Source organism: Panthera pardus, unplaced genomic scaffold (assembly GCF_024362965.1).
Source record: "Panthera pardus isolate Hobbes unplaced genomic scaffold, ASM2436296v1 HiC_scaffold_24, whole genome shotgun sequence".
In the NCBI taxonomy this organism is placed as follows: domain Eukaryota; kingdom Metazoa; phylum Chordata; class Mammalia; order Carnivora; family Felidae; genus Panthera; species Panthera pardus.
The window spans coordinates 40795244-40819152 of NW_026526810.1; the positions used below are offsets into that span (position 1 = coordinate 40795244).

The window sequence follows — 23909 nt, forward strand, 5'->3', positions numbered from 1 at the left end:
TCTACACAAACATGTAACTTTAATGTTTTATAGTGTTTTTAACATTAGGGCAGGAAAAATCACAAAATTATTACCTTTTCTACTGAAGACAGCTGTTGCTGTAATCCATCACATTTTTTATTTAGCTCCTCAAAAAGAGTTTTATATTTTTCTGTTTGAGACTGTTGCAAATTAATTGTTCGCTGCTGTCTCATACAATCTTCTTCCAAGTTTTTTATTTGAGACTTTAAATCCTGAATTTCATTTTCCTATAGTTATAAAATTACAGATTATGTGAAAAATACACAAGATTTGGTATCAAAACATAAAGCAGAAAACAAAAAGGAGTTTCCGATGATTTTTAATGAGATACTTATATCCATTTCAAGGAGAATAACAAATTGTGTTCCATTCTCATCTTCAAAAATAGAAGTTTCATTTGTGTTTAATAGCTTCCATTTGTAAATCTTATACAAAAAATTCTAACTGCTAACAAGTATTTAAAATTTTTTCACTTAGTGAAAATTCAACATCTCAGATTAGAATATAAGTCAGTATTTACATACAATTTTTAATTCAAAAGTTAACTGTAAATTACATGTCAATAAACATTTATTGTAAAAATAATGAAACTGCTCCTAACATATCTTTAAATATAGAGCATTTAGTTTAAAAAACATACCTTCTTATTGCATTCATATACAACATTATCCAATTCCTCCTGCATAACACGGAGTTTGGCCTTTAGAAATCTGTTCTGTGCTTCTGTGGATTTAAATGATTACATTTATTGTCCTTCACTGAATCTAAGATGCCATTAACTGCAGACAGACCATTTTATGAGGAAAAAGAATGCTCAAGATGGCAAGTTTATCAGGAGACCCCTGTTTGAGAACACTAAACACACTGAATACTCATACTATCAAGGTAAAGGAAAAACAAATCCACCCAACAGAAAGGAACTGTTCACATTTCAACAGTGGAACTGAGTAAAGAGGGGAAAAAAACCCAAAAACCTCTCCTTAGAATCTGAACCACAAGCCAGTATTCACTCTTGCAAACTGAATTTGTCTTTACCAAGGTGGTACAAAATACCTCAGTCAAAATTTAAAGTGGTTTCAGGTTGGTAACATCCCCAGGTGTTTGGCAGAAACAAACACAAAACCACTCGAACAAAACTCAACTTCAGTCTCAGCCATTGTAATTATAAAATACCATTGACTGTAACACACATGCCAATTTCACGGAAGTTATAATGTAGTCTATGTGCCTTAGAAGCAAAGAAATACACTAATACCTTACTGCTGAAGCTTTCTCGCACAAACTCTAAGATCTGCCTTTGCAAAGTATTTCATTGCTACCTAAAGTTCTTTATTCAATGATATCAGCAGTAAATCTTTGATGTTTCTAGGTGTATACAAGTAAATAAAGTGAAAACTGAAATTAGCACTCACTCCATAATTCATTCAATCATTCATTGAAAAAATATACATTAAGTCTCTACAATGTTCCAGACCTAATGGGGATAAAACAAGCTTTGCCTTCATGGATCTTATGTTGAGTAAACACCCTGAGTGGTCTCTGAGAAGTCATTAGAATATACCCCAGAGAATGCACAAAATCTCTTCATCCATACTCCTTCCAAAGCTCTTCTTTTTATTTTTTTTTTAAGTTTATTTGAGAGAGAGAGAGAGAGAGAGAGTGCACATGTGGGCTGGGGAGGTACAGGGAGACAGGAAGAGAGAAAGAGAATCCCAAGCAGGCTCCGTGCTGTCAGCACAGAGCGTGACGCAAGGCTAGATCTCCCAAACCATGAGATCATGACCTGAGCCAAGATGAAGAGTCTGACGTTTGACTGAGCCACCCAGGTGCCCCCAAAGCTCTCTCTATTAAATGCTTCCAGTGTTATCATGGAGATGATTAATGATGACTGGCTCTAACCCACCTAGATCTCTCCAGCCTCAACTCTCCTTCAAGCCTCTCGTGTCACTCCAGGTTAGCACAGGATAGAAGGGAAATGATAAATTTAAAAATGTGAAGTTTGCAGTAGCTGTTCTCTAAGGGGAAAGGAGGAAGAATGCGAGAGCCTGAGTTTGTCCATCTCTTTCTCTCCCCAACTAACCTTAGTGTCATCAAGGAGTTGAGTGCTCTCATCTCTGTAGGCCACAGCATTAACCTCCCATCCCCATCTCCCTCTGACTTTAGTCTTAGAAAGCAGTATGTGCTACTAAACTACTTTTCTTATCTTTTCCTCTTGCCTGTAAGATACCCATTCATATCTGGAATAAGAGAAAAACTCCCCCAAAAGGGGAGATACCTAGGCCAAAGACTCTGGAAAGGGAATGCAGGGAGACAAAGTGGCAGAGAGGTGATTCAGCAATAAAAACCAAGTGGCAATATAAGGTAGTCTGTTGTATTGGTTCTATGTATCTGGGAGTGGGAATATTGTAATGGGACCACGGGTGACTATGTACTGAGAAACAGCCAACATGTGACCAGTGTGTCCTTGAAGGCATCTTGACAAAGACCTAAAGGCAGCTTCCTGCTTCCTTTATCTTCTCTTCTGACAAGTACACCCAGAAAGCTTAGATTTACTAGCCAGTAAATGTGATAAGTTCATAAATGAACTGCTCATTTATGAATGAGTAGCATGTAGCACAATAATCATTATACATATAAACTGTTATTGTTTTCACAGAATCAGAATTTTAAAGATAACCTTATGACCATCTAATATAAACTGCTAAATTTTGAAATTAAGAAATTGCAATTACAGAGAGGCCAAGTGGCTTGTCTGAACTTACAATTATAGTTCAGTATTAACTCTTCATCTACACTCAACTGTCTTATGTTTATAATAGCATAGGTGGCACCTCATAAATTCAACAGTTCTAGAGGCACTACTGATAATGTTTTTAGAGTATCTAAACTTATTATTATTTTTCAAAGTGATATGCAGAGAATGAGTTTATAAGAAAGAAAATCACATTCATTAGAAAACTAATTTGATTATTTTAACTGATGCCACATGAGTGATTCATTTATCCTTTTAACATGCCATAAGTAGAATACGGTAACAATCAATGAAAGAAATACAAAGACATTGGGTTTTAAAAAGTATTTTAATGTTTAATGATAAGGTATGGGGCATTTTAACCTTAGTTGAACAGTGGTCAATGAAACCAATACCATATAGTCTTTTTCATTTTTACTTTTTATAATGGAAAATGTCAAACATATAAAAGTAGAAAGACACTGTCAATGAAAAACCACTTTCCTATCATCCATCTTCAACAACTGACTCATAACCAATTTTATGTCATCTATAATTCCACTCATTCCTCCTACCATCATGTCCCACTAGATGATTTTGAAACAAGTGCAAGATATCACAATACTTTTTTTAAATGCAAAAAAATATTTCCCAAATATCTGTTTCTAAGTAATTGTGATATACAGATAAAAATAAACAGAAGAAAACTTACCTATTCCAATGTCATTACTAACACCACAAAAAATATCATCATCGATATAATCAGGTAAGCCTTCTTCCTCCAGTTGCCCTTCAATTTTACTAATTGTTTTAGCAAGAGAAAAGTCTGAGAAATCCTCTGGAATGGCAACATCATTGGCAGTCTGTACATCAAAGTATTTCAATTTTATACTATAAATAAACATACACACACATATACATACTCATTATATATTATATACAATGTCAACACACAAAGGAAATATGACTTTTATCCAAATAAAAAAGATCAAAATTATTAATTAAAAAATTATTAATTTTGAATTTATGATGAAACCTATAATTGATACTTCCAAGGATTATATTATAAAAGACTTGGCTGACTTTCAATCTTTATGAATCACACGGCCACAGAGCTAGAGAAGGCTTATGAAACCAGTTTGTCTACACATTGCCTCCAAACAAGTAAACATCAAAACTAAGAGTGCTGAACTTGGCCTCCCAAGTTAGATCCAGACTGTGGATTTTAACTTATATGCTGCTGAAGAACTATATAAAGTGATATTGCATTTAGCCATAATTCTGCAAACACTGAGAATAATACCTCTTAAGAATTAGAGTGAACATTTATTAGCTCAATCAAAATCAACTTTTGGGGCGCCTGGGTGGCGCAGTCGGTTAAGCGTCCGACTTCAGCCAGGTCACGATCTCACGGTCCGTGAGTTCGAGCCCCGCGTCAGGCTCTGGGCTGATGGCTCGGAGCCTGGAGCCTGTTTCCGATTCTGTGTCTCCCTCTCTCTCTGCCCCTCCCCCGTTCATGCTCTGTCTCTCTCTGTCCCAAAAATAAAAAAAAAAAAAAAAAAAAAAAAAAAAATCAACTTTTTTTTCCACCTAAAGAAACACATTCTAACCAGAACCAAAATCAACCAAAAATTGGATTTTCTTTTCTTAACAAGAGAAGAAATATGAAATAAAAGTCACTAGTAAAGGCATTAAGGAATGAGCCAAGCCTAACCCATCAAGTTTATGATTCCAAAAGCCTTGTTTTTAACTTTTTACTTAATTTAAAGCCTAACTTTCTTTTAATACATAAGCACAGACTTCAGAATTCTATTTATAAAAACAACCTTTTCCTTAAAAAGTAGTTTTGAAGTCTGAAAATAAGATAACCAGTTATGTATGCATGCATGTACTGATGTACGCAGTATATGTTCTCTTTTCTTCTATCAATTTATTTATTTATTTTAATGTTTATGTATTTTGAGAGAAAGAGACCATGAGTGTAACCAGGGGAGGGACAGAGGGAGGGACAGAGAGAGAGAAAGAGAGAGAGAGAAAAGAGGGAGGGGGAGGGGGAGGGGGAGGGGGAGGGGGGAGGGGGAGGGGGAGGGGGAGGGGGAGGGGGAGGGGGAGGGGGAGGGGGAGGGGGAGAGGGAGAGGGAGAGGGAGAGGGAGAGGGAGAGGGAGAGGGAGAGGGAGAGGGAGAGGGAGAGGGAGAGGGAGAGGGAGAGGGAGAATCCCAAGCAGGCTCCACGCTATCAGTGCAGAGCTCAATGTGAGGCTCGATCCTACGAACCATGAGATTATGACCTGAGCCGAAACCAATTTGGACCCTCAACCAACTGAGCCACCAGGCTCCCCTATCAATCTATTTTAGATTTATTTTATTTTCCTTATCCCTTTACTGTATTTTTTCTTTTATTCAAAAAACAAAAACAGTTATTTAGCCTATTAAAAGACACCAACATTAACAAAGATTTTTCCAGGATTATAATGCAGTATCAGTTTGGATAAGTAATAGACACTTAATAATTTACTGTGAATAAGAAGCGTGTTGGTACAACCCATTGTAGGTATGACCTTCCTTTTCCAGAAGGTCTCCTATCCTAGATTGCCTCTTGGGTCCCCTTTTCAAGCTTAAACTACTAAGAACCGTCTTGAATTCTTTATCACCAAAAAGAATAGAATGTAAATTATAATGATACTAGAGTGTTATTTAGAGCCTACCAAATCACTCTGTATGTCAATACACACAATAATGTATGGTGTTCTATTAAATGTTCGAAAAAGTAGACTAGTCTGAGAGAACTAAGCAAAGACACCTATGTTCTAGACTCAGTTCTAAGAAAATATCTCACTAAAAATAACATTTAAAAATTTGAAATGTGGCGATTTTGCTTAAAAGAACTGTGTACAATGTTTACTAACTGCTGTAAGACATTTCTGAGTTGAGAATGTTTTAAATTACTGAATGTAGATAAGATATATACGATGCCAGGTATAAAAAGATCTGGAGAAAGAGAAAGAGCTTAATATAACTAAAATCATGATAGTATGAATCATAAAACTAAAAAAATAGAAAGTAATACTTTTAAAACTGTACTATACCTTGAATTTGTTTTCCTTCCTTTATTTGTAGAGTGTAGTCTGTTTTGAATCTTGTTCACTGCATCAACATTTTTGGTCTTTGGCTACATCAAAGAATTTAAATTATTGATTAATTAGATTCTAATCATTTGCCCTGGAAAGCAGTTTTGTAATACAGAGAACTGCTAGTTTACTACACAGAAGAACTCCTATTTTCATGGAATTATTGAATTGTATTTTAAAGAATCCCAGAAACTGTATAGCTGGAAAAGACCTAGATATCACTAGCACCAACAGGTTCAAAGATAAGGAAAATGAGTCCCATAAAGTCAAGGATATTCAGCTGGCTAGTGGAATATTAAACCGGATGTTATGACTCACAGAACTGAGTTCTCCTCACTGATTATTCCCCAGGCAGGCCTTCACATAGGCTGTTTTCTTGGCCTTGTTATCTGTGGGTGGGGAACCTGTAGACCTCAATAAGCCCAGCACCTGTAATAGTGATCTATACACTGCAAATATTTAAATGAATGAATAAACCTTTCAAATTACCTTCTTAGTATATAAATAATTTTCATTTTTGGGTCGAATACCTGGTAAATTTCAGCTTCAGAGGGAAAACAAACTCCTTAGGTTACAGATTCATTTTACTCAGAATTTCTTCCAGTATATAACCAAATTGTTCAGTGAAATTATGAGACAAAAAAGGATTCAGCTTATTTTATAAGTAACACATCATGAAGGCATCTCTTCTAAGTATCAAGGCTTATATTCTATTTCTGTAGAGTCATACTCCTCTCTTTTGTTCTAAGAAAAGCTTAAAAAATAACCTAAATTCTATACAACGTAATTACATTTACAGCAAGTTCAATTTCATACCTTAGTTTCTGAATGAAGATGAACTACCCCTTCAGACAACAGACCTCTACAGACCAAAAATAAACATTATACATTAATAATAGATGATACTACGCTGAGACACAATAAAAGTCAACAGTAATTACATCTGAAAGGGAAAATAGACAACTACCAAGTAGACTTTGCTATAATTCTAGTTATGCGCATGTTAATTTATTAACACAAGAAAATTGCTTTGGTTAAATAATTCACCTTTAAGAAGTTATAATGTAATACCAATATTTTTGTAGGAAAATGAAGCACAAACTTTAACAAATTAAAATCATAAGGAGTGATTATTGCCACACACAGGGATTATCTATTTTACAAAATAATTCACCACAAGGCTTTTTAGTGTGAGCCCGCCCAGTGTTATCCTTTGTTTAATGCATTTAAATACGTGGTCTGTATTTGTTTCTCCCATTACACTGTGAAATCCATGAAGGTAGGAATCATGTCTGCCTTGTTCACTGCTCTATGCCTAGTACATGGTGTAGTACATGGTATATAGGTTCTTAAATTGTCACCAAGTAAATATTTGCTAAATTCATGAATCTAAAATACAATTCATTTTTTAAACATTTTAACTTCACATTTTTTTAATTGACATACAATAGTCTATTAGTTTCAGGTGTACATCATAGTGATTCAGTATTTTTATACAATACAAAATGATCTCCACAATAGGTCTAGTTGCCATCTGTCACCATATAAAGTTGTTATAATATTACTGACTATATTCCCTGTGGTGTACATTACATCCCTGTGACTGACTTAATTTATTACTAGAAATTTGTACCTCTAAAATACAACTCATTTTTCTGCACAGTTTTCAAAATATGTTTTTATTTAGTACAAAGAGTGTTTATGGGGTCTGCACTCTCTGGCCCATGGGCTGAATCCATCCACATCAACACATTTTCACATTATCTATGGCTGTTTTCACACTACCAGCAGCGAAGTTGAGTAGTGACAAAAACTGTAAAGCTGACAAATACAAAAATATTTACTATCTGGCTCTTCACAGGAAGATTCTGCCTACCCCCTGATCAATTGTCTAGATCATCCCCATTACATATATTATTATTTCTATATCTTGTTGCTATTAAAAAACAAAACAGGCACTGGGTGTCTCAGTTGGTGAAGTGTCCTATTCTTGATTTCGGCCCAGGTCATGATCTCATGGTTTGTGGGATGGAGCTCTGCGTGCAGCTCTTCACTGACTGTGTGGAGCCGGATGGGGATTCTCTCCCTCCCTCTCTGCCTTTCCCCCACTCACATTCTCACTCTCTTTCTCCCAAAATAAATAAATAAATAAATAAATAAATAAATAAATAAATAAATAAATAAATAAAATACTTAAAAACAAAACACTTCATCATATCCCCCTGAGAACTCATTACCAGAATAAGGACATAAAAACAAAATTACTTTCTATCAGATGTCACCTACTGAACTAGTTACACATAGGTTATTTCAATATTAAATACAAAAATATACTTAGATAGATATTATATACAACCTCTCAAAGAACCAGAAATAGCTTTGCAAAGAATAAAAAGAAGGCTTTAAAACAGCTTAAAATTACAGACTAAGAATCATTCTCACATATGATATTAAAATGTTACCAAATTTTGTACAAAATTTTAGCTGTCTTCTTCCATGGCCTTCATATCAAAAATATTTGCCATTTCCTTACATTTTCTGTAGCTTCCATTGTTCCTTCCCAGATACACAAACGTATCAGCCAAAAGACATTTAACGGTTATCTGTCTCCCTCAGGTTTAGCTGAGTGACATTACTTTGCTAGTGTATTTCTGTGAAAAATGAACTGAAATACAGTATTCTAGTTACTTTCATTACATTTCTCCATGAAAGGTTTGTACGTAACATGACTGAAATGATTTGTGTGGTAAACCTTGCTTCCAACAGATCGAAGGATATGTATCCCATACTGTTAAGAAGCTAGATTCTGGTTTTCCAACTGTATTGTTTGGCAGAGTAACCTTGGATGTTGAAGACCTATTATAATGTATACTGCCTGACCATAATCATTTAGGTGTATTATTCTCCAAGCTAAAATGGATTGTCTCTCTACAGAATTACCTTCCAGATTCAGCAATTCCCAACTAATAGTCAAGTAGCATGTTTAAAAGCCAATTGTTCAAACAGTAGTATTTTTTTAAAAAGTCACCTGACCAAGGTAAACAGAGGTGTCATCACCACTTTGCACTTAAGGAAAATTTTGTGAAAGAAAACCAACAGATTTATCTTTAGGCTTGTGAAATCAGTCTCTCACTTGCTTCAACAGAAACTAGGCATTAGCAGTCATTACCATCATTTCAATCTATTCATTTACTTGATAAAAGCCATGCCTCATCTTCTCTGTAATCCAAATTTTGGAATTTTGATAGCATCATTTCCCATAAAGTATCAGAAAGTGTTATATATAATAAGGATAAGTTGTTTCATGTGTGTATGTCAAATGATGATATAAAAAAATTTTTATGGGAAAAAATTTTATTAAAAAAAATTAAAATGCACCAGGCATTAACTCCTTGGAAGCAGGACCTGGTCTGTTATCACTGTATCACCAGTAGCTAGACCTGGCATGGATGGTGTTCAAAAATTGTTTCTTTTTTTTTCAGAAAGATTTACTGATTTACAGTAAAATATACTCTTTTTAGCTATACAGCTCTATAAATTTTAACAAACTTTATGATCATATAACCATAACAACCAAGACAGAGAATGTTTCCATCACCCCCAAAAGTTCCCTTGTGCTTTGCAGTTAATTATCTCCCCTCCACAACATAAAACCACGAATCAGATTCTGTCTCTATAGTTTTACCATTTCCAGAATGTCAAATAAAGGAACATAGGGATAAGGGAAAAAAAAGAGAGAGAGAGAGAGAGGCAAACTAGAAAATAGACTCTTAACTACAGAGAACAAACTGATGGTTACCAGAGGGGAGGTGAATGGTGGGGGGATGGGTGAAATAGGTGATGGGGATTAAGCTGTGCACTTGTCATGATGAGCACAGGGTGATGTATGGCAGTGTTGAATCACTATATTGTACACCTGAAACTAATATTACACTGTATGGTAACTAACTGGAATTTAAATAAAAACTTTAAAAAAATGGAATCATACAGCATACATATATTTTAGTCTAGCTTCTTCACTTAGCTTCTATGTTGCTGCTGCATCAATAGTTCATTGCTTGTTACTGCCAAGTAGTATTCCATTGCATGAATATAACATAATTTGCTTATCCTACCTGTTTACTACTTGATAGATATTTGAGTTGTTCCAGTTTTGCAATTATAAATAAAAGTGCTATAAACATTCGCATAAAGGTTTTTGTTTGGACATGTGTCTTCATTTCTCTTGGGTAACCAGCGAAAGGAGAATTGCTGTATCATACGCAGTATTTTTGAGTAAATGAATGATGTCCCAATATTTCAAGTATGAGCCAAATGTACTACTGCTTAAATAACAAATTTCTTTTCTGTTTCTAAGCCTTCTAAGGTGTTTAAACATTAGACCCTCTTGGGGCTGTCCTGCTTTCACAGCCTGCTTCTTCATCTCAGAAGAATGGGAGGACGCACAGCTGTTTTAAGATTTAAACAGTCACAGTTTTAGTCTATCACTCAAAGTTTCTTTGCCAATAAAACTCCCTCAAAAACTAGTGGATTTCACACCTATTTGATTCCAGTTAGTTCTGTGTGCCATTACCACACCTACAGTTCTCTCCGAGACTGTATTTCTTTAAACTGAACACCTCACCCTCCTCCCCTTCTCCTTCCTGACTTTAAAAATGGCTTACTTTGAGGTTGTCAGGCTTCTATGGGGAAACTACAGCTTTAGTTAGATCTTTGTACTGAGCCATTTTACCCAAATGGAAAGTTTCACTAGGTGCCATTCAAAATGATCCTTGCCCTGAAGAATCTTAATCCACTGTAAAGTTTTATCAATAGCATGAAGCGCACATCTTTAGTTTGACTTTTACTTCAAGGCTGAGCTTTAATAGGCTTTTGTTCCTCAAAGAATTTCTCTATATCATAATTTCTCTTGTCAAAAAGCAGCTGATTCTACAAAGCAAGAGTCATCAAGACAGTGAGGGAGGGCATAAGAAAAGATATATAGATTGGGACGCCTGGGTGGCTCAGTTGGTTGAGTGTCCAACTTCAGCTCAGGTCATGATCTCATGGTCCATGAGTTCGAGCCTTGCATCAGGCTCTGTGCTGACAGCTCAGAGCCTAGAGCCTGCTTTGGATTCTGTGTCTCCTTATCTCTCTGCGCCTCCCCTGCTCACACTCTGTCTTTCTCTCTCTCAAAAATAAATAAACATTAAAAAAATTTAAAAAAAAGATATATAGATCAATTGGGTAGAATTGAGAGTCCACCAATAAAACCATGTGTCTCTGGTCAGGTGAATTTTGACAAAAGTGCCAAGACCATTCAGTGGGCAAAGAATAATACAGCTAATAGTAACTAACAGCACATACTACTAATATTCTGTTTTCCAACCTCTCTCCCTAACGCACAAGTTCATTTGACACCTGTTCTGCCTTCCCATTTAGCAAAGGTGGCAGTTTTACTAAATCTACTGCTGGTACATTTAATACAACTTCTCTATCTTTCCAGGATCAGTTTCCTCACTGGCTACCACCTAACTACAAAGCTAAAGCCACACTTTTTTCTACCATAAGTTCCATATGGTCACCCAGAGACAAGGCTGGGAGATTTCATCAACTGGATTTTCACTGATCATGGCATAGAAAGACTCAGCTTGAGGTTCAAAACCCAACTCCTATCTGTTGGCTTCGAAGAGAATAGTCTGACTTTTGCTCATAGCAAGAAACTTAGAATGTTGGGTGATCATTATTGCCTCAGCTTTAAGATTTTATAGTTTTATTCACATAGATTTTTTATGTTTCCTGTTAAATTTATTCCTAAATACTTTTTGGGTCCCTATTTTTTTCTTTTAACATACCTGAAGTCCACATGAAATTCAAGGGAAAAAAGACCTAATATATTTTATTTTTACTAATTTATTTATTTTTACCTAATTTTCATATGCAATTTTAGAAGAAAGTATAGGATGTAAGAACAGGTTCGGAAATCTTACCAACTGTGGTTTGCATCTCAGTGAAATCACATATTATCTATATATCCTTGGGCAAGCTCCTGAACTTTGCTAAGTGCTAGTTTCCTCATTTTTAAAATGAGGACAATAACATTTATTTCAAAATAGTACTCTGAGAATTAAATGAGATAAAGTAGGTAAAGGGTTTACATTGTGTCTGGCTGATATAAGCTCCCATTTTATTACTACATTATACATTACATTATTCTTCAAATTATAAATTTCCAATACTTACATGCAAAAAGATCTTACATAAAAAAAGATCCAAATGCATCATCAAAAAAATGGTATTTGAGATTTAACTTACTTTAAATTGCAATCCTCTTCCTTCTCATATGATTTAATTTGTGTTGAAACGGGCCTCGATTGGTCTTCTTGCTGATCTCTCTAGTTAAATGAGTAAAGGTAAGTCATATAAACAAAAATCACAAAACCAGGATATGGTTAAGTGCCTTTCTGATCATTAATCATTTCAGAGTTGTCCATAGTTTCCATGAAATCCAGGCACAGAATTCGAAATGTTATGGTATGAATATAAGGTTTGGAACAATGTAATTTCGCCTTTCATTCTTTTTGGATTAAGAAAGTCAATTTTAAAGGAAAAATGTATCAATGCCTTATGTGATCTTGTCTAACTCCTGTTTCCCCACTACATTAGTCTTCCAACTTGTAACATACAAAGGAAATTAGGCTCACAGGAAATGAGAACATAAATCTGTTTAATGGGTAGAAATGCTTATCTCAAAATAGGCAAGACTTCAATGTTAAGAAGATCATGAAGCACTAAAGTCCTAAGTTTTTTGTAATGATGTATCAAGAAATGAAAGTGAGTAAACAAAAATTCAAGGGAGCAAAAGTTATATCCATTAGCTTCTGTGGGGCAGCAATGTCTTCTCCCCTTTCCCAGCCCTTCCTGGGCTTCTACTTTACTCTTTTTCGGGTAGAGGTAGATTGTCCTTATTAGAGGATTCTTGGAGCAATAAATCCCTCATTTTCCTATAATATGGTTTGTTATTTTCCTACTCTAGACACTGGCAAAAACTAAAATATATCATAAATATTTTACTAAAAGTAAATTTTTAATTACAAATGAAACTAGCAAGTCTATAACCATTATCTGAATACATTACCTGAAAAGAATGTGATGTGTGTGTATGTATGTGTGTATATATGTGTGTACATGTATATTATATATATTATATTATATATTATATATGTGTATACATAATACATTACATATATACATATTATATATATACGTGTATACCTAATATTATATATAACATACATTTATTATTTCAAAACTAATGAATAATGAAGGACTGTATAAGGCAGTTCAAACAAATTATTCCCTATTCTTCACTACCCTCCTAAGGGGGATGGGTGAGAATTTTAAAAGAAGATGTATTAAGTAGAGTAAAAACTGAAAAAAGTTTGAAAGCAGCCACTTTATTCCTCTAAGGAATAAATAATGGGAATGTTGATGCATACGGAGCTGCTTACATTAGGAATAAACAATTTGGTAGCCAGAATGGGGCAAAATATGCTTATATTGTCTAGTGATAAAACTTCACTACATTTTCTCTAACTATAAAACTGACTACAGTCTAGCCCTAAGAATCTGAGTTACATCCAACTGCAGAATTTAAGAAACAAATTACCATCTGACTATCAGTGATGACTGTTATCCTTTATTCAACTTTTTTGCAGAGCCCATGTTATTTCTATCCTTACTGAATTACCAGAATTAATTATATACATCTACTCTCAAACATTAATTTTAAAGTAGTGGGAAAGATTACTAAGTATGAACGTTCTTACTAATTACATGGCTGGAACATCAAATAGAAAACACTTTTTCAGTGGCTTTTCAAAAATGCGTGCATATCAAAAACATATACTTGCATATATATACATACACCTATTCATATATTCATGTTCATTCTGTGATAATTCATTGAACTAAAAATTTATGTTTTGGGCACTTTTAAAAAGTTAAAAAAAACTAGCGCTCACATGAAATTAGTAATAATTGCATATTTACTTACTATTACTTCCTCAGCTTGTCGAACCAGATCAGCTGTTTTTGCCTCCAATTCTGCATTTAAACGCCTAAAGGCAGAAAATAATTATTATTTGGGATATACTCAAAATTCTAACAAAAATAAAAGCAATTAAATTTCAGTAACTACACTTTAGCTAATCAAAAAAATGCCAAAATACACACATGACATTTTTATCCTAAAATTACCATTACTTTAGAACTCTTACCTCCAACCACTCATGATTCCTTATCTTTTGTGGTAGAAATTCATACAGTAACTCGTGGCCTCTCTGGCCCTCACTTCAGGTGGAATGATTTATTTGGGTAGAACAAACTGGATGGGTTCAACTCAGTTTCACTCTCCATCTTCGTGGGATCAACTCCAACTGGGGACAGGAATAGGGCAGGGCGGGGGAGAGGCCTGCTTTGGTCTGGGGTGTTGCTGCAACTGGGGAGATAACTCTGGGTTTAGTGAGCAGACCTAATGTGGCTCACACCTCAGCTACATACTTCAGTATCAGCTTCAGAAACAAAGGTGACTGTTTTGGCCTCCACTTGCCACTCCTTCCCCCACCCCCATCCCTGCCTCACCCCACCACATCTACTTGGAATCTAACCAAGAATAGGAATACTATTTGGCTCCATTTAGATGGGAAGAATGGCAAGAATGGCAATATCACTGAAGGAAACTCTTTTTAAAGAAAAAAGTGCTCATAATCCTTCCACCATCATCCAATTGTTTTTATTTTTCATATTCCCTTCTAATTTTCATCTATACACACAATTTCATACTATGCTTTCCTACAAAAAAACAGAAGGAATATGTATCTCCACATAATCTTTATAATTCATGCCTTAAATGGCTACACAATTCTAATGAGTTGCACTTAACATAATGTACTAAACTCTTCCTACTGTTAAAGATTCTTTTTCACTTTTAAAGGTTAACACTATAATAAATATCTTCAAAAGCATGTAACTTTTTAATTTTATTCATAGGTCACATTTCTAGACCATCTAGTCTCTTTTGAAATTACATGAAGGGAATATGTTGAGCAATTTTTAAAATGAGATATGATATTTTGTTTTTCTTCGATATGTGATTCAGAAGAAACAAAATTCAGACAATCCCCACCCCCCAGTAAAAAAAAAAAAAAAAAAGGAAGAAGAAGAGAAGCAATACTACATTCCTTATGCCTTCCTAAAACAGTCTAATGTTGTAAGAAATATTTTTACATCTTAAGATCAGTTAATCAAAAGAAAAATAACTAATAAAGACTTAAAGTTGCATTTAAGATGCCATTACTTGATTTTTCACATTTTCTTAAGAATCATGAGAACTTAAATAGAAGCTTCTGGTCAATATAGTTTCCTCAGGATGACTCCGAACACTATTCTGCTCCAAACCATGGATGTCCAAATGGACATGTTGGATAAAATGTAATGAAGGAAATATTGCTAAACTCCAACCCAGGCAAGGAAAATACCCTGACACTAAAAATAAAGCAGTAACTCAAAGTGAGAGCAGTAAACAGGAACAGAAGCCAAAAGAGTCTAACAGCTAAAAACTGATGCATGTGTGGGAGTCATGAAGGACTACACCTGTGAAACACAGACTATAAAACACTACCCATAACATTAGGCAAATGGGAATGAAACTGGAGTCACGGGTGGAAAAGATTCTCTTGTCAGTGGTCAGAGCAAATTCATCTTTCCCAGATGGTGTGGGGACACTGTGCCAAATTTTAGTGTAGAAAGGTACACCGAAAGCAGTGAAAACTTTGATAAGCTAGGAAAGGTAAATGTGAAATCAACCTATAATGACATTTATTCATGTAGAACATATGGAAACCCTCAGAAAGCAAACCCTGCTAAAAATAACCTCACAAACATAACAAACTGCATAAAGAAGTTACCAAGACAGAGAAACGGCAGACACGACAAAACTTGTACCATAATAACTAGATTTTCTAAATCTATAAATAAAAATCTAAATCTAAAATCTATTTTTAAATATTTTAAATCAGGATTTTTCATTTGCCCACTCCCCAAAAAGCAGGAATAGAAACTATTAGGCAAGAGCTAATATTTTTTTTTAACAAAAGAACACTGAATTTAGAAAAGAACCAAGTAGAAATTACATTAACAAAAACACAGTCATTGCACTTAAAAACTCAAACTCAATGGTTACACTGAACAATCAAATGAACTGAAGAGGAAATGAATGAGAGATAAGAGACAATGCACCTAAAAGGAGATAAAGAGAAGCAAAACGATAAAAATACAAAAGAAAGGTTAACATGCATTGAAGAGAGACTGACAAAGACATATGTACATCTACCTAATAGAAGCTGCAGAAGGAAATCCCAGAAGCAGGAACATCAATATTCAAATACTGAGAATTTTCTAGTACTGAAGAAAGACATGGATCTCAAGTGGAATTAAAATAGTGAAATTAGTCAGAGAAAGACAAAAATCATATGACTTCACTAATATGAGGACTTTCAGAGACAAAACAGATGAACATAAGGGAAGGGAAACAAAAATGTTATAAAAACAGGGAGGGAGACAAAACAGAAGAGACTCATAAATATGGAGAACAAACTGAGGGTTATGGGAGGGGTTGTGGGGAGGAGGGATGAGCTAAATGGGTAAGGGGCACTAAGGAATCTACTCCTGAAATCATTTTTGCACTATATGCTAACTAATTTGGATGTAAATTTAAAAAAATAAAAAATAAAACAAGTTAAAAAAAAAGACTGTAATCTGGGCACTAAGGTTGGTGTTGTTAGAATGGTTACTGTTTCTAGGTCTTTTCATGGACAAAGCTAGGAAATAGTGGGTGGGGGGAAGGGGAGGAGATGTTTTGTTTATTTATTATATATTTATTTATTTATTTTTAATGTTTATTTATTTCTGAGAGAGAGACAGAGCATGAGTGGGGGAGGGGCAGAGAGAGAGGGAGACACAGAATATGAAGCAGGTTCCAGATTCTGAGCTGTCAGCACAGAGCACGACACGGGGCCCGAACTCACAAACCTTGAGATCATGACCTGAGCCGAAGTTGCTCAACCGACTGAGCCACCCAGGCACCCCTATTTTGTTTTAAAGATAAAATAAATCATAAGTTCAAACATTCTTCCAATCCAAATTCAAGACTACAGAGCTTTTACTTAGCCTCTTTTATGTTACATTCATATCTCCTTTTCCCACTCTGATCATTCTGGTTCTCAAAGTCACTGGGGATAAAAGAATTAAAATTATTATATAACAAACATTTATCAAAACATATATATATAATCATATAACAAACATAAATCAAAAAAGAAAACAGGGGCACCTGGACGACTCAGTCAGTAGAGTATATGACTCGTAATCTCAGGGTTGTGGGGTTGAGCTCCATGCTGGGATTAGAAATTACTTAAATCGAAAGAAAGAAAGAAAGAAAGAAAGAAAGAAAGAAAGAAAGAAAGAAAGAAAGGAAGGAAGGAAGGAAGGAAGAAAGAAGGAAAGAAAGAAGGAAAGAAAGAAGGAAAGAAAGAAGGAAAGAAAGAAGGAAAGAAAGAAAAAAAGAAAGAAAGAAAGAAAGAAAGAAAGAAAGAAAGAAAGAAAATTAGCCCACACCTATATATGTCATAGTGAAATTACAGAACTTCAAAGACAAAAATAATCTTTAAATTATCAAAGCAATTATTTAAAAAAAAAATAGTCTACCAGCATGATGTTCTAAAAAGCTGAGAGTAGACAGTTTATCAACATCTCTAGATTCCAATAGACAATGAAGTGTTAACTTCAATGGATTGCAGAGGAAGAAAACTGACCATTTAGAATTCTATGTCCAGCTAAACTACCATAGAAGAATAAGTGTTAACAAAATTTTCAAAAAAGACTGCAGACTCAGAAAAAGTAATGAAGGGTCTACACTTCAGGAAGGAGGAAGCTGGACCTAGAAAAAAGGTCACAACAGGGAAAAAAATTAGAAAGCATGATGATAAATCTAAATTAGTACAGAACATGAAAATAACATTAATGATAACCTGGAGAGCAGGAATGTTCAAAACTAAGAGCAAGTCAAGTATTATCTAACTTGACAGATAGAAGGAAACCAAGTTAAAGCATTTTAAGGTCTTCCCAAACCAGAAAAAGAAAAATAGAGATACAACAAAAACTTCAACCCAATAGAAGACAGAAAAGAACAAAGGGATAGTAAAGAGGAAATACAAAAAATAAAATGACCCAAAGAATTTCAAATTAATGACACAATAATGTAAATAAATTCACTTATCAGAGGCAGAAATGATCAGACAGGATATAAAAACAATGTTTTTAAAACTAAATGATATAAAAAGCTTGTAAATAAAAGAATAAAAAATGGAACTAATAATGAAAGGAATAATTCATTTCATCTGGAAGATTTAAGGAAATCAAACAATATAGTGTCCAAGCAAAAAAATGAACACAATTCTATGAAGAAGTTTTTAAATTATAGTTATAGCTTATTTCAATACACCTCTAACAGGAATCAACAGAGCTAGCAAGAAAAAAAAAATGGTGAGGATACTGATATTATGGAAAGCCAAATTAATTTGCTTGAGCTAAGAGATTAATCAACAAATAGCAAATATACTTTCTATCAGAGAATACATGAACGTTTACAAAAACTGAACATGTATCTATTCAGAAGTAAGTTTCAATACATTTTCAAATATCATTAGTATGTAATTCTCTGACCATAGTGCAATTAAACGTAAATTTTAAAATTATAAAAATAAAGCAATCAAACAATCTATATGCCTGGGAACTAAAAAACTCCTAAATAATCACTTATGAAAATCATAAAATATTTAAAACAAATAACCACAAAAGAAATAAATATCAAACTAGGCCCTGAAATACAAATAAGCTGTAGGTGGAGAAAAATTTACAAAAATTAAATGTATTTATTAAAAAATTAAAAACAAAACTAAAAATGAAACTAAAGTAAATTAAAAATAACTTTTTTGTTTAAATTTGAGACAGAGAACATGAGCAGGGGAGAGGGGTGAGGGAGAAAGAGAGTCTTAGCAGACTCTATGCTCAGTGTGGAGCCCAACACAGGGCTGCATCTCACAACCCTGTAATCATGATCTAAGCAGAAGTCAGGAGCCAGTTGCTCAACTGAGTGAGCCACCCAGGTGCCCTAGTAAACTAAATATGAACTAAATTACTAAACTAAAGAGTAAAAAAAAAATCCACCACAATTAGAAGAGCTAGGATAAAGACCAAATAAAAAAACATAGATTAGCAGCAAAATCAAAAGCTAGTTCTCTGGGGGCATCTGGATGGCTCAGTCAGTTAAGCATCTGACTCTCGATCTCTGCTCAGGTCTTGATCTCAGGGTCATGAGTTCAAGTTCCGTGTTGGGCTGGGCATGGAGCCTACTTAAAGAAAAAAAAAAAAAAAGCTAGTTCTCTGAAAAGACCAATAAAATAGACCTTCCAGCAAGACTGCAAAAAAGAAAAGGCAAAAATAAATGACACTAGAAAGCTTCCATAAGATGTGTGTGTATAAGGTAACAAACACGCACAAGACTTAAAATACACACACACACACACACACACACACACACACACACACATCAGACACATATACACATAATGGAACATTATTCAGCCATAAAAAAGAATGAAATCTTGCTACCTGCAACAACGTGGATGATGGTAGAGAGTATTATGTTAGTGAAATTAAATCAGAGAAAGACAAATAACATATGATTTCACTGATGTGGAACTTAAGAAACAAAACAAATGAGCAAAGGAGGAAAAAAAGAGAAAGAGAACCAAGAAATACTTAACCACAGAGAACAAACTGATGGTTACCAGAGGGGAGGTGGGTGAGGAGATAGGTCAACTTCGGGATGGGCATTAAAAAGCACACTTGTCGTGATCAGCAAAGAGTGGTGTATGGAAGTGTTGAATCACCACACTGTACACCTGAAACAAATATAACACTATATGCTAACTATACTGGAATTAAAAAAAAATAGTAATAAATTAACTATTTCTTAAAAAATAAACATATTAAGAGTATATTTATGTTTTTATATTATAAATTTACCTTTTTAAAACATACATGAAGTGGACACTTTTCTAGAAAACTATAAATTACCAAAATTTATTCTGGAAGCACTAGTACATCTAAATTAATGATTATTCATTTATGAAACTGAAATGATAGGCAAAAAAATTCCATCAACAAAAAATACATCAGACTCAATTTCAGTTTTAATCAAAGGATAGATGATCCCTAGTTACAAAAAGCTTCCAAGAACAGAAAAAAACAAAAAGGAAAACTATTCTGTTGTTTCATGTGGCTAGGATAATATGGGTATCAAAATCAGAAAGGAAAAGAACTAGAAAAAAGTATAAGACCAATTTCATTTGTTTGAAGATGCAAAAAACCTACATAAAATTAGAGCAGTCAAATCCAGCAGGCTTTAAAGGAAAATAAAAAATCTGCTTAGTAGTTCAAAGTGTTAAAACATTAAATATGGTGGGGGAGGGCATTTAGTCACCTAAATTAATTAGGGAAAAAAGTTTTGATAGGATTTAACATTCATTCAAAACAGGAATTAAAGGAAACAATGTCCTTAAACCTAATAAAACAATCTAGTAAAACTCTATTATCAAATTTCATACACAGTGATAAATTAAGTGGGCTCCTTAAAATCATAACCAAGATAAGGATGCTCATCATCACTTTTTCTATTCCATACTGCAGTGGAGGTGCTAACCAGATTGATTTAAAAAAATGCATAAGAAACTGTGAAGACACAAAACTATCCTTATCTGCATTTAATATAACAATGATTATAAAAAATCCAAGGGACTCTATCTACACAACGACTAAGAGAGTTCAGCAGGACTGACTATATATAAATACAGGCGTAAGATCAACATACAAAATCACCAATGTTCCTACACATCTAATCAATTAGAAATATTTTAAAAAGCCATTCATTATAGCCACAAAAACTATAAGGCACCTAGAAATAGATTACATATGTGAGGGTTTAATGTAGTAATATAAAATATTAAAGGACACCAAAAAACCCCAACCCCTGTATAAATGGAGATGTATCAATATTCATGGAAAGAAAGATTCAATACCATAAAGATGCCAGTTCTCTGCCAATTAATCTATAAATCCAATGTCAGTAGTATTTATGGGTATGGGATGTGGGGAGGAGTGGGGCTTGCCCTACCGGTTATCAAGACCATTATAACAGAGGTCACAGAATCTTACTGTTTAGATTTCTAGTTTTATAATATAGGCAAGAAACTTGGAAAACCTACTGACTTGAGTAATCAGCACATTCTTTAGTATATTCTCTCAGATGGTGATTATTTCCTGAAAATATCTAACAGCAGTTGATTGTAGACCATTCTATACTGGGATCCCGGCAAGTTCTGTGTTCTGCTGATTGGAGACATCCCAAATATGCTTAATATCAAGAGCGCATGTGGCAAAATACTTTGTTATTACCTCTTATTTTTGCCCATTAGAATGGCCAGATATTTTACTCTTCTGCATGGCACAGAAGTGATCTATAGCTTCAGGCAGAGCCAGGAAGCTACTCTGTTCATATATGCCTCAGATTTGCACACCTGAGTACAGGTAACAGAACAAGCAACAACTGGCCACCTTTACCACAAAATGACTTTTGTTAAAATAGAATAGCTCCTATAAACGTCTTTAAGAAGACTTGAAGCAGGACCATAACAACATACCAGAGCTAGATGCAAATTATACCCCTAAATAAGTAAATGAATTAACCTAATCAGTGCAGGTATTTAGTGCTATCTAGAGTATAATGAAAATAGCCATTTGGGGTTGAGCACAGCTGCTTCAGACCTGTACACAGATAACAGATGAGTTACTTAGGTAAACTCCTGAAGTGAATTAATAGGCCCATTTCATTAAATAGAGGAGAATTATTATCTTCCTACATGTTATGGCAAATTAACGAGTACATGTCTAGTTCATCAAGAGAGTTCACTTCAGTTTTAACTTTAAATATGCTTTAATTTTAAGTACAGATCATATGGTAACTCTATGTTTAACTATATGATGCAGTACTATAATGTTTCCCAATTTTAAATTAAATTAGATAAATTAAAAAGAAAATGAGTTTGGTAAAATATAATTTTTTGTAAGGGTATATGCAATGACAAATAAAAGACGTGGTCTCTTACTTTAAAGAACTTACAGCCCAGTGGAAGAAACAGACAAAAAGTACACTAACAAATGAATTTGTAACAATTATGCTAACTGCAAAGAAAAATTAGTAAGTCCCTATAAAAAGAGTAACTGGGGAGCTTACTTTAACATAGTTCAGGAAGACCACGCAGAGCATTACAGGTGGAAGGCATATGTGTGATTGTCCTCAAGGGAAAAGTCTGAGAAGCTTAAAGACCAGTGAGGCTCAAAATTGGTACGCAAAAAAGGGCACCAGGTCAAACTAGAGACAGGAGCCAGATCAGACAGCTTCTTTTTTGATTTTTTGATTTTTATTTATTTTAATATGAAATTTATTGTCAAATTGGTTTCCATACAACACACAGTGCTCATCCCAACAGGTGCCCTCCTCAATGCCCATCACCCACTTTCCCCTCCTTCCCACCCCCCATCAACCTTCAGTTTATTCTCAGTTTTTAAACGTCTCTTAGGGTTTGGCTCCCTCCCTAACTTCAGACAGTTTCTAAAGTGCAACAGGGAACCACTGCAAAGTTTCAAGCAAGGGAGTGACATGATCAAATTGAATGATTACTCTGGGTCTGTGTGAAAACTGGGGCATGAAGGCAGAAATGATCTAAAAATGAAAGCACGTGTTGTCAGAATAGGTATAATTACACTGAGCGCAGATAAGGAAATGCTCCTCCCAACTCCACCAAATGTGGATGAGAACGGGAATTCCAACTTCAATGAGAAACACGCTTTCAATTTAAAAACCAAGAGAAATTTACATAACTAAACTCTAGGGACTCCAAATTAAGTGGATTTTCTTAAACTAGAAACTGAAATACTGGCAATTCCTGCTATCCTACTCACAAAGAGCATTATCATTTTCCTGATGAACATGTTTACTTGGGGTAAATTTCCATCCCCTTCAAACACTGACGATGCAAGCGGAGAAAAGATGAAGAAAGACTAGCGAATAGGATGATGAAAGGAGAGTGGTAAACAGTGAGTAACCCCGAAGACCCCGTCAGTCACCAGGAAAGTACTTGCAAGCAGCCTCATTTGGGTAAAGGAAAGTAGGAAAAGCTGAACGGCTTCTTACTTATATTCTTCCTCCCGGGCAAGTAGGTCACGTCGAGGCGCAGCAGGTTGCTGAATACGCTGCGGGAGCGGAGTGCCTGGAACGCTCCGTCTCTGTAAAAGAGAAAGGGACTTTCAGACCCGAAGTTAAATGAGGTTCCGCGTTCTCAGCCCGCTGGAAATCTAGTCGCTACTCGCGTGTCTGTGTTTGAACTGACCCGGGGACCGACACTGCGCCCCGCCATCTTTCACGACCGACGCTGTTACCGAGGCAACGAACTCATCTTCCCGCGAGAGTTCCCGCATCCCAGACAGCCTACCGCCCTGGGCGCAGACTCCGTCTAGTCCTGGACTCTAGAGCTGTCTGAGACTGGGGTGGGGCATGAGGGCTAGGGAATAAGCACAGAGGAAGCTCTAGCTGTGGACTGAAAGGGGGAACCCTGATCTGCACTGCCCCAGTAGCCCAAGAAGCCAGCCTACTGGGTCGACATACAAATTGTGAAGTTGGGGTTGGAAACGTTTCAATCAAGGAAGGCAGGTCCGTTTCTAAAACTCAGAAGCAAGCTAGTAAAGCTCCTTCTCTGTTGTGCTTTTCCAAACTTACTAGCCAATTCGACCTCCACCTGGTTTTTAAAAAATGAACTCGTTATTGGGATTTTAGGTTCTAATTTCTCACAGAGCATCAGCCAGCCTAAAT

The 23909-nt window shown here is 35.0% G+C and overlaps 1 protein-coding gene across 2 annotated transcripts in view; it reads right to left on the reverse strand.

Annotated features, from left to right (window-relative positions):
• The window catches only part of TEX9 (testis expressed 9), a 64307-nt gene extending 40784 nt beyond the window's left edge, over positions 1 to 23523 (reverse strand). The window contains exons 1-9 of one of the 2 annotated variants that reach the window (XM_019442021.2): positions 23431 to 23523; positions 23235 to 23326; positions 13917 to 13980; positions 12176 to 12255; positions 6698 to 6743; positions 5840 to 5922; positions 3465 to 3643; positions 662 to 744; positions 75 to 248 (exon numbers count right to left, since the gene is read on the reverse strand). In XM_019442021.2, coding sequence (XP_019297566.1) covers positions 75 to 248; positions 662 to 744; positions 3465 to 3643; positions 5840 to 5922; positions 6698 to 6743; positions 12176 to 12255; positions 13917 to 13980; positions 23235 to 23326; positions 23431 to 23457 — 828 coding nt within the window. In that variant the 5' untranslated portion in view covers positions 23458 to 23523. Of the gene's footprint in view, positions 1 to 74; positions 249 to 661; positions 745 to 3464; positions 3644 to 5839; positions 5923 to 6697; positions 6744 to 12175; positions 12256 to 13916; positions 13981 to 14139; positions 14299 to 23234; positions 23327 to 23430 lie in introns of those variants that run through there. The other variant, XM_019442022.2, reaches the window with a different exon arrangement.
• Positions 23524 to 23909: the final 386 nt, after the last annotated feature.